This window comes from Pholis gunnellus, assembly GCF_910591455.1.
Source record: "Pholis gunnellus genome assembly, chromosome: 24".
Taxonomy (NCBI): Eukaryota; Metazoa; Chordata; class Actinopteri; order Perciformes; family Pholidae; genus Pholis; species Pholis gunnellus.
In genome coordinates this window covers 332501-344747 of record NC_136551.1, presented here as the reverse complement: position 1 = coordinate 344747, position 12247 = coordinate 332501, and the positions used below count along the sequence as shown (strand labels likewise).

The following is a 12247-nucleotide window of genomic DNA, read 5'->3' as shown; positions in this document are numbered from 1 at the left end:
GTAGTTTTTATGCTTTGCTTGTCGTTTGCATTGTCAAATAGATCCAGAAAGGTTTTTAGAAAAGTGGACGTTGGACGTCTTTGTATTTAAATCTTGTTGTGCTATAATGTCAAAGACGATCAGGGGAAGAAGTCACTGTTGTTGGTGAGACAGCAGATATTTATTCCCCTTATTGAAGATATCAGCTGTGTTGTGTACGGCTGATAATTCCCTCTGGAAGTCTTTGAGCTCGGTCAATCGTGTTTCCTCGGGGGGGGGGGGGGGGGGGGGGTGTGCTGCCGCCTCGGGGCGCCGCCGTCAGATGGATTTGTAGATCGTTTCACGGGCCATTAATTTTTAAAATGGGTTTGTGGTTCGGGGCAAAGTGAGGTGAGCGAGGAAATACTGTCCTGTCAGCATGCACACTGGGGGCCGGTTACCAACGTTTACGAGGTTTGGTTGAACACCCTGGGATGCTCGTGTCCATCTTTTTCAGTTTAAGAAACATCAGACAGGAAGAGCTGAGGTTTATTTCTCCCTTAAAGCCGCTTCTGGTCACAAACAGCTGCTGTTATGATGCTGATGTGGACCAAAAATGGAACAAAGCCCCCAAATATCAACCAGAGGTTTTGCAGATGTTTGGTCAAAGACTAAAGTTTTGGACACACGTGGCAACCCTCAGTTTTAAAAAAGTGAAGCCTGTCACGGGCTGCAGGAACGGTCGCCTAAAGATGTCCTATTTAGTGTTCGGGTGTACTTAGCTCCATCCTCTTGTGTTACTTCTGATTGCAAAAAAACAAAGAAGGTGACGGTCAAAAACAAGATGGCGACGTCCAAAAACCAAGATGGTGACGGTCAGAAACCAAGATGGTGACGGTCAGAAACAAGATGGCGACGTCCAAAAACCAAGATGGTGACGGTCAGAAACCAAGATGGTGACGGTCAGAAACAAGATGGCGACGTCCAAAAACCAAGATGGTGACGGTCAGAAACCAAGATGGTGACGGTCAGAAACCAAGATGGTGACGGTCAGAAACCAAGATGGTGACGGTCAGAAACAAGATGGTGACGGTCAGAAACAAGATGGCGACGTCCAAAAACCAAGATGGTGACGGTCAGAAACCAAGATGGTGACGGTCAGAAACAAGATGGCGACGTCCAAAAACCAAGATGGTGACGGTCAGAAACCAAGATGGTGACGACCAAAAACCAAGATGGTGACGGTCAGAAACCAAGATGGTGACGGTCAGAAACAAGATGGTGACGACCAAAAACCAAGATGGTGACGGTCAGAAACCAAGATGGTGACGGCCAAAAACCAAGATGGAGACGGTCAGAAACCAAGATGGTGACGGCCAAAAACCAAGATGGTGACGGTCAGAAACCAAGATGGTGACGGCCAAAAACCAAGATGGTGACGACCAAAAACCAAGATGGTGACGGTCAGAAACCAAGATGGCGACATCCAAAAACCAAGATGGAGACGGTCAGAAACCAAGATGGTGACGGCCAAAAACCAAGATGGTGACGGTCAGAAACCAAGATGGCGACATCCAAAAACCAAGATGGTGACGGTCAGAAACCAAGATGGTGGCGTCTGTTATTGGACAATTTTCTGGCAAAGCTTCTTTTGTTATTATTTCCTAGAGGAGGCATATTTAGTTTTTCTCAGTTGTGAAGCTGTTCAGATGGAAGTAAAGCGTACAGCAAAGGGAGGCTGTTGACACGTCTGTGTGAGGAGCTGATTGGTTGATTGAAGTTTGAATGTAAAGTAAATGTTTTCCGTCTCTGATGTTTTTATCTTCCTTCTCTCAGCGGGCGATGCTGCGCTTTTCTGAGCTCGAGCTGAAGGAGAAGGAGGGAGGAAGAGAGGAAGAGGAGGAAGAGGAAGAAGGAAGGACAGAGGAGACGGAGCTGGCAGACGGCCAGAGGGGAGACAGAGGGAGGGAGGAGGAGGAGGAGGAGGAGGAGGGGAGGGAGGAAGAGGGAGGAGGTAGAAATCCCTCTGCAGCCGCCGCCGAGGCACCGAGAGGTAAGAGGAGCCCCAGAGAGCTCTGCAGGACGACGTGCACACACACACACACACACACACACACACATACACACACACACACACACACAGAAACACATACACACACACACACACACAGATATTAAAACACACACTTTTTGTTCACACAGTTGAACTCTTGATGCACCTCGCTCACTTTAAGCTGAACGAACCGCTGCCTTCATTACACACACACACACACACACACGCACACACACACACACACACACACACACACACACACACACACACACACACACACACACAGTGACACACCTTTCCTCTTCTTCGTCGGTGTGAAACCAGAGCTGGAATGTATGGAAGTTAATTAATGCAAAAACATAATGTTATTAAATGATTCATCATGTTCATTTATTAATAGTAATGTTAATTATGTTAATGCTTCAGAGTCACTTTGGGTAATTTTGACATCATTTCTCACTGTTTACAAACCAAACAAAGAATTAAAGGAGAAAATCCTCAATAGTTAATGTAATGAAGAAGTTGGTGTCGAGACATTAACTCATGAAACTCTGCAGGTTTCCTCCCCGTCCTGCCGCTGTTCCTCCGAGCCGACGAGCTCCCCGTCGGCTCGGAGGAACAGAAGAAGAAGAGCAGAGAAGAAGAAGAAGAGGGAGGAGGTGTGCAGGAGGAGAAGAAGAAAGAGGAGAGGAGTTTTATCTCACAACAACAACAACAACAACAACAACAACAACAACAACAGCGGTTTCTGTCCAGAGGCCTGTTTCACGGACGCGTCTCCACGACGACCACCAAGCCGGCAGCCGGAGGTTCGAGTCCTGACGCGGCGACGATGAACCGGAGGAGCCTCTTCAGCCTGGAGCCGTTCCACCAGAGCAGCATCAGCAGCAGGAGGAGAGGGAGGGAGGAGGAGGAGAGGGAGGAGGAGACGAGGGAGGAGGAGACCACGGGGAACCCCAACAAGAAAACCAAGTTCACCGGCGGTAAGAGTCCCTTAGACCTCATAGAACGAATGAATGAAATCATCAGAAGGATTCTTTGTAATACTAATATACATATACATAATACTTGTATCAATCATACGGGTTTATTCACCTTTTAGCTTCAGTTAAAACATTTTAGGGCTTTTGAAGGTACTCCGGTGTTCCACAGGGTTCTTTACTGGGTCCCCTAGAGTTCCTCCTAAAGACCCGTTGAACTGTTCTCCGTCACAGACTCGACCCCGGAGGACGTGAGGAGGCTGAAGGTCTGCATCGAGCTCAACGGCCTCCGACTCAACAAGCCCCGCCTCCCCGGGGAGCTCGGCCAATGGCTGCCATCCGGCAGGGTGAGGTCAGAGGTCAACGGAGGCTGGCGTGACCCCGCGTCTGTGAGGAGGGACGACGACCCGAGAGGTGACGTAATAGATTACTACGTGTCGTTTTAAACTGAAAGGAAACCCGTTACCATGGAAACTTAAAATGTATCGTTTCATCTTAACCTATAAAACATCTGGAGTCTGAATGATTCTGCTTTATCTGTTACAATATTTGTTCTCAACAGAGAGAAGAACATCGTCAGCGTAACGTCTTTAGTTTCTCTTGTTATTATTTGGGCTAAAAACAATAGAATGTGTGGTCGACACCGTCCAACGTGGGCGTCTTTGGTTAACAGACAAAAGTATGACAATTTATTTCTCAACAAAATTGCGCCGTAAAATAAGGAATTCATGAAGACGGTAATTTAAGAAAAGAAACGCCGTCGCACTTGAACGCAGCATTAGTGGCGGAAGGGGGCGTGGCCAGGAATCCAAAGATAACAATGATGTCACTCCTCACACACACACCTTTGCTACGTGTGAATCCAGTCGTGTTTCAAACATGTGTGTCTCTCTCTCTTCCCCTCCCCCATCATCTGCTACCTCACTCGCCCGCCTGCTGCTCCACTCAGCCTCCCCGTCTCTCTCTCGCTCTCTCTCTCTCTCTCTCTCTCTCTCTCTCTCTCTCTCTCTCTACCTATCTCTCTCTCTCTCTCTTTTATTATCTAACTCGTCCCCTGCTGAAGGACGGACAGCAGCTCATTTGTTGGCTAAGACGAAGGCCGTGCACGTACGTGCACACGCACACATTTCTGAAAAAAGAAGAAGGACGAAGCTGCATTAAGAGTTTCTGGAGTTCTTTGTGGAACATTAAACTATTTAGTGCTGGAGTTTGAGTCAAAGCTTCATGTGTTAAAGCTGCATTCTCTCTAGCGACTCTGGTTGTATAGAAGTCTATGAGAAAATGACTCTACTTCTCTCTTGATTTATTACCTCAGTAAACATTGTAAACATGAGTTCATGGTCTCAATCTCTAGTTTCAAGTCTTCTTCAATACAGCATGATGTTCATTTAGTAAATGATGGTCCATTTAGAGTCACACAGACCATAAAGCAGGGGATGCTTTAGGGGCGGGGCTACACGGTGATTGACAGGTCTCTACCAGAGACGTATACGGCGTCTCTACGTCACTCCTCCTCAGTCCAGATATGGTCACTTCCTGTTCACTGGTTACTAAAAAAACAAGATGGCGACACAAGGCTTCAACGTATAATTGCTATTTATAGCATTGCTCGTGCAATTAAAACTTTATTTTGTTTTCTTCCAGTTTTCCACATGGCCCCGCCCACCTCTCTTGCTCATCTCGCCCGGCAACCGTGCGGCTCCGCCCCCCGGCAGCCTTCCACCGCATCCTTCGCCTCCCTCACCTCCTCCCGCATCCAGGACAAGCACCAGAAGCTGAGGGAGAGCCGCAGGGTCTCCAGTTTCCTCCCTTCCTTACCTCCTCTTCCTTCCTCCTTATCCTCGCCACCTGACCGCCATCCCTTCCGCTGCCATGACGACGACCTCAACAAGCCGAAGGGCAAGCGTCCCTGCAAGCTGAAGCACACGGGAGGAGAGATGAGGGGGGAGGAGGAGGGTGACGGGGGAGGTAGCAGCGACGACGCGAGTGGAAAGGTTAGTGAGGAGCGCTTGTTTTCGCTATTTAGCTTGACAGCATGAAAACGGGTCCAAGTTAAAACGTTAACAACTAGACGAGTCCACGTTAAAACGTTAACTAGACGGAGACGAGTCCACGTTAAAACGTTAACAACTAGACGAGTCCACGTTAAAACGTTAACTAGACGAGTCCACGTTAAAACGTTAACGAGACGGAGACGAGTCCACGTTAAAACGTTAACAACTAGAGGAGTCCACGTTAAAACGTTAACTAGACGAGTCCACGTTAAAACGTTAACGAGACGAGTCCACGTTAAAACGTTAACAACTAGACGAGTCCACGTTAAAACGTTAACAACTAGACGAGTCCACGTTAAAACGTTAACGAGACGAGTCCACGTTAAAACGTTAACGAGACGAGTCCACGTTAAAACGTTAACAACTAGACGAGTCCACGTTAAAACGTTAACGAGACGAGTCCACATTAAAACGTTAACGAGACGAGTCCACGTTAAAACGTTAACAACTAGACGAGTCCACGTTAAAACGTTAACGAGACGAGTCCACGTTAAAACGTTAACTAGACGAGTCCACGTTAAAACGTTAACGAGACGGAGACGAGTCCACGTTAAAACGTTAACAACTAGAGGAGTCCACGTTAAAACGTTAACTAGACGAGTCCACGTTAAAACGTTAACGAGACGAGTCCACGTTAAAACGTTAACAACTAGACGAGTCCACGTTAAGACGTTAACAACTAGACGAGTCCACGTTAAAACGTTAACGAGACGAGTCCACGTTAAAACGTTAACGAGACGAGTCCACGTTAAAACGTTAACAACTAGACGAGTCCACGTTAAAACGTTAACGAGACGAGTCCACATTAAAACGTTAACGAGACGAGTCCACGTTAAAACGTTAACAACTAGACGAGTCCACGTTAAAACGTTAACTAGACGAGTCCACATTAAAACGTTAACGAGACGAGTCCACGTTAAAACGTTAACAACTAGACGAGTCCACGTTAAAACGTTAACGAGACGAGTCCACATTAAAACGTTAACGAGACGAGTCCACGTTAAAACGTTAACAACTAGACGAGTCCACGTTAAAACGTTAACTAGACGAGTCCACATTAAAACGTTAACGAGACGAGTCCACGTTAAAACGTTAACAACTAGACAAGTCCACGTTAAAACGTTAACGAGACGAGTCCACGTTAAAACGTTAACAACTAGACTAGTCCACGTTAAAACGTTAACAACTAGACGAGTCCACGTTAAAACGTTAACGAGACGAGTCCACGTTAAAACGTTAACAACTAGACAAGTCCACGTTAAAACGTTAACGAGACGAGTCCACGTTAAAACGTTAACGAGACGAGTCCACGTTAAAACGTTAACAACTAGACGAGTCCACGTTAAAACGTTAACGAGACAAGTCCACGTTAAAACGTTAACGAGACGAGTCCACGTTAAAACGTTAACGAGACGAGTCCACGTTAAAACGTTAACAACTAGACGAGTCCACGTTAAAACGTTAACGAGACGAGTCCACGTTAAAACGTTAACAACTAGACGAGTCCACGTTAAAACGTTAACGAGACGAGTCCACGTTAAAACGTTAACAACTAGACGAGTCCACGTTAAAACGTTAACAACTAGACGAGTCCACGTTAAAACGTTAACAACTAGACGAGTCCACGTTAAAACGTTAACTAGACGAGTCCACGTTAAAACGTTAACAACTAGACGAGTCCACGTTAAAACGTTAACAACTAGACGAGTCCACGTTAAAACGTTAACAACTAGACGAGTCCACGTTAAAACGTTAACTAGACGAGTCCACGTTAAAACGTTAACAACGAGACGAGTCCACGTTAAAACGTTAACGAGACGAGTCCACGTTAAAACGTTAACAACTAGACGAGTCCACGTTAAAACGTTAACTAGACGAATCCACGTTAAAACGTTAACTAGACGAGTCCACGTTAAAACGTTAACTAGACGAGTCCACGTTAAAACGTTAACGAGACGAGTCCACGTTAAAACGTTAACGAGACGAGTCCACGTTAAAACGTCGAGACATTTCGTTCTTTCGTCTTTTTTTTGTCTCAAACACATTTTTATAAGAAACCACACTCGGTTCTTCTGTTTTTCTTCTTCTGCTGTTCCTCCTTTCTTTCTTCTTCTCTCTCTTGTTAATCGTTGCAATTATCGTCCTGATTGGAGCTCGCTGGGAAAGCTCTGCAGGGACGATGTGTGTGTGTGTTACTGTGTGTGTGTGTGTGTGTGTGTGTGTGTGTGTGTGTGTAATTCAATTCACTGCAGATTAAAGTGAATGAGAGAGAGAGAGAGCGGGCGAACGAGGGAGGGAGTGATTGAAGGTTATGGAGGAAGAATAATATTCTCCACATGTGTGTCTTTGTGTGTGTGTGTGTGTGTGTGTGTGTGTGGCGGTGGCTTGTGCCGTTTTGACAGCTGCTGCGCCGGAGATTTCCTCAGGGCAGCGAGGACACACACACACACACACACACCAGAACACACACACACACACACACCAGAACACACACTCTCTCTCTTTTTCGCTCGACCCTCCTCCTCCTCGTTTGCTGCGCTAGAAAAAACACACACACCAGAACACACACACACACACACACACACACACACACACACACACACACACCAGAACACACACACACAACAAGACACACACACACACCTCCAGGGCAAAGCTCGCTTCCTGTTTGCCGATGCGTGGCGGCAAGCGGCTTCGTTTGACAGACGCCTGCGCACACACATTACACACACACACACACACACACACACACACACACACACACACACACACACGCACACACTGTCTGGCTGCTCAGCGGCGGAGGCTGTTGCCGTGGCGTCGGCAGCTTTTCATCCGTGTCTGATTGCTGATTCAGAGAAGAATAAAAACTGGATTCTTTTCAGCTTTAATTCAGAAAAATAAAACTTCAAATACACAAATAAAAACTCGTGTTTCTCTGTTAAAATGACCAAATTTAGAGGCCGTTTTGAATGTAACAGCTGTTTATTTTATAAATCTGGAAGGTTCACCTTCTGCCTCAGAGCCACTGAGCAAGGCAACAAACATCCACCATCAAACAAAACTCTGTCCTCGTCTCCTACGTCCTGTCCTCGTCTCCTACGTCCTGTCCTCTTCTCTTACGTCCTGTCCTCGTCTCCTACGTCCTCGTCTCCTACGTCCTGTCCTCGTCTCCTACGTCCTCTCCTCGTCTCCTACGTCCTATCCTCGTCGTTGTCTTGTCGTTGTCTACATCTTGTCGTTGTCTCCTACGTCCTCTCCTCGTCTCCTACGTCCTATCCTCGTCGTTGTCTTGTCGTTGTCTACATCCTGTCCTCGTCTCCTACGTCCTGTCCTCGTCTCCTACGTCCTATCCTCGTCGTTGCCTACCTCCTGTCCCCCTAACAAAATACTCAAAGGAGTCTGTGCTTAGGATTCAAACCTCCAACAAGTGTTTTTCCTTTTCAAGTATTTCTCCATCGCTGTTCATCTCAACCTCTCCCGTTATTTAGCTCTACTGTTTTAAATGAACAGTCGTCACTGCGCTCCCTACTGCCCCCACAGGCATGGAGGAGTATTACTGCTGAGCAGACTGCTGCAGCTCAGACGCTCAACGATGGCGAAGTGTTTACAACAACTAAAGAATGTGTGTTTGACTCATGAAGTGAAAGTGGACATTTTATTTGTATTTTTTACAGACAGAGAAACAGAATCCTCGTTTGTTTCTCTCTCGTTCTGTTTTTACTTGAAGACAAATCCTCCTCCTCTTCCTGAGCTTTCTGCCATCAGCCTCGGGCTTCCCACACCCACACACACACTCACACACACACACACAGACACACACACACACACACACACACACTGACAGAGTCGTGAGAGCAGAGGTGGTGACAGCGCTATTTTCGACTGAGCCTAGAAAACTGGGGTTGTGTGAGTGTGTGTGTGTGAGTGTGTGTGTGTGTGTGTGTGTGTGTGTGTGTGTGTGTGTGTGTTTAAGAGAAAACATCTGACAGTGATAAATGTAGAAACACAGCGAGCGCCTGTGTGTGTGTTTTGTGTGTGTGTAATGAAAACAATCCTCAAGCTCATGCTAACCACTTTAAATGTCTCTCTCCTCTCACACACACACACACACATACACACACACACACATACACACACACACACACACATACACACACACACACACACATACACACACACACACAGGTGTCCCCCATCGCTCGCCCCACGCCCCCCGAAGTCCGCCGGCTCATCGTGAACAAGAACGCCGGAGAGACGCTGCTGCAGCGCGCCGCCCGCCTGGGATACGAGGTAACACTGCACAAGCGCACCCATACTTCCTGAGAAGAACCCTCATTTCACCCTGAGAAGAACCCTCATTTCACCCTGAGAAGAACCCTCATTTCACCCTGAGAAGAACCCTCATTTCACCCTGAGAAGAACCCTCATTTTACCCTGAGAAGAACCCTCATTATACCCTGAGAAGAACCCTCATTTCACCCTGAGAAGAACCCTCATTTCACCCTGAGAAGAACCCTCATTTCACCCTGAGAAGAACCCTCATTTCACCCTGAGAAGAACCCTCATTATACCCTGAGAAGAACCCTCATTTCACCCTGAGAAGAACCCTCATTTCACCCTGAGAAGAACCCTCATTATACCCTGAGAAGAACCCTCATTTCACCCTGAGAAGAACCCTCATTTCACCCTGAGAAGAACCCTCATTTCACCCTGAGAAGAACCCTCATTTCACCCTGAGAAGAACCCTCATTATACCCTGAGAAGAACCCTCATTTCACCCTGAGAAGAACCCTCATTTTACCCTGAGAAGAACCCTCATTTCACCCTGAGAAGAACCCTCATTTCACCCTGAGAAGAACCCTCATTTCACCCTGAGAAGAACCCTCATTTTACCCTGAGAAGAACCCTCATTATACCCTGAGAAGAACCCTCATTTCACCCTGAGAAGAACCCTCATTTCACCCTGAGAAGAACCCTCATTTCACCCTGAGAAGAACCCTCATTATACCCTGAGAAGAACCCTCATTTCACCCTGAGAAGAACCCTCATTTCACCCTGAGAAGAACCCTCATTTTACCCTGAGAAGAACCCTCATTATACCCTGAGAAGAACCCTCATTTCACCCTGAGAAGAACCCTCATTTCACCCTGAGAAGAACCCTCATTTCACCCTGAGAAGAACCCTCATTATACCCTGAGAAGAACCCTCATTTCACCCTGAGAAGAACCCTCATTATACCCTGAGAAGAACCCTCATTTCACCCTGAGAAGAACCCTCATTTCACCCTGAGAAGAACCCTCATTTTACCCTGAGAAGAACCCTCATTTCACCCTGAGAAGAACCCTCATTTCACCCTGAGAAGAACCCTCATTTCACCCTGAGAAGAACCCTCATTTCACCCTGAGAAGAACCCTCATTTTACCCTGAGAAGAACCCTCATTTTACCCTGAGAAGAACCCTCATTATACCCTGAGAAGAACCCTCATTTCACCCTGAGAAGAACCCTCATTTCACCCTGAGAAGAACCCTCATTATACCCTGAGAAGAACCCTCATTTCACCCTGAGAAGAACCCTCATTTTACCCTGAGAAGAACCCTCATTATACCCTGAGAAGAACCCTCATTTCACCCTGAGAAGAACCCTCATTTCACCCTGAGAAGAACCCTCATTTTACCCTGAGAAGAACCCTCATTATACCCTGAGAAGAACCCTCATTTTACCCTGAGAAGAACCCTCATTTCACCCTGAAAAGAACCCTCATTTTACCCTGAGAAGAACCCTCATTATACCCTGAGAAGAACCCTCATTTCACCCTGAGAAGAACCCTCATTTCACCCTGAGAAGAACGCTCATTTCACCCTGAGAAGAACTCTCATTTTACCCTGAGAAGAACCCTCATTATATGAGAAGAACTGGGAAATTGAGGGTTCTTCTCAGAACTCCAACTCCAACAAAGGAAGTGATGCAGCGAACAGTTTGCTGATGATGTGGTCTGGGGTTGTAGTTTCGTCTCAGTGGGTCAACAGTAGCTATTCAGACGTAGCTCGTAGCATCCTAGTTAGCTGCTCGTAGCATCCTAGTTAGCTGCTCGTAGCATCCTAGTTAGCTGCTTTGTTCCTCGGTACTTCCTCCGGTTCTGGTCTCATCGGCGGTCCACTTGTCCTCTCGTGTCCAGGAGGTGGTGCTGTACTGTCTGGAGCGGCGGATCTGTGACGTCAACCACCGAGACAACGCCGGGTACTGCGCCCTGCACGAGGCCTGCGCCCGCGGCTGGCTGGAGATCGTACGCCACCTGGTGGAGAACGGAGCCGACGTCAACTGCGGCGCTCAGGACGGGACGAGGTACGAGTCGGTTCACTCTGTCTGTGTTGAATCAGCAGACTTCTTGTTGAGTTTACTATAATAATGTGATATGTGGATCTTTGTAACGACTGTTAAGATATAATATTAGCTGGAGGAGCAGTCAGAGGATTCTCTTGTATTTAGACGGGCTGCTGTATAAATAACTGCATCATCTGCATATCGACGAATCTTCACTCGCCAAATGTTGATATAATATCTATATCTATCCATATATACATATTATATATAGTATATGTGTACTATATATCACATAGTACATTTGTAACCTCACTTTTAACAAGTGAAATGCTTTTAAGATAATATTCAGAGAGAAAAATGAATCAGAAATTCTCTGAGATTAAAGTCACAAATGTTCAAGAAGAGTTTGTGTTTTCTCACACCTCAGACGTTGAACACGGAGTGCAAAATATATATTAATTAAAATGAGTATTTAGTTAGAATATGAAAGCAAACGTCTTTATGTATCTTTTAGGACCTTCGTCTGGCTTATTTGCATGTTAACACGACTTTAGAATGTATTCACATGTGTTATATTTCCAGGCCGCTGCACGACGCCGTGGAGAACGACCACGTGGAGGTGGTGCGCTTCCTGCTGGCCTGCGGCGCCGACCCGACCCTGACCTCGTACTCTGGACGAGGACCAATCAACATGACCCACAGCGCTGCCATGGAAACCTTCCTGGAGGGTAAGGGGGGGGGGTCAGTTCTCTCTAACGTGTTAATTTAAGTGCTTGATTGATTAATTATTGAAGTTATTTATGACAAAATCTTCTCTGGTTAGTTTCTTCTGCTGGTTTTCTCTCTTTTATGTCAATTTAACTGGTAATTTATAGAC

The 12247-nt window shown here is 46.5% G+C and overlaps 1 protein-coding gene across 1 annotated transcript in view; it reads left to right on the top strand.

Annotated features, from left to right (window-relative positions):
• The window catches only part of LOC306715439 (BCL-6 corepressor-like), a 30090-nt gene that overhangs the window by 11285 nt on the left and 6558 nt on the right, over window positions 1-12247 (top strand). The window contains exons 5-11 of the mRNA XM_079185811.1: window positions 1795-2011; window positions 2569-2994; window positions 3226-3405; window positions 4636-4985; window positions 9234-9338; window positions 11225-11391; window positions 11953-12098. Of these exons, the coding sequence (XP_079041937.1) occupies window positions 1795-2011; window positions 2569-2994; window positions 3226-3405; window positions 4636-4985; window positions 9234-9338; window positions 11225-11391; window positions 11953-12098 (1591 nt within the window). The remainder of the gene's footprint in view (window positions 1-1794; window positions 2012-2568; window positions 2995-3225; window positions 3406-4635; window positions 4986-9233; window positions 9339-11224; window positions 11392-11952; window positions 12099-12247) is intronic.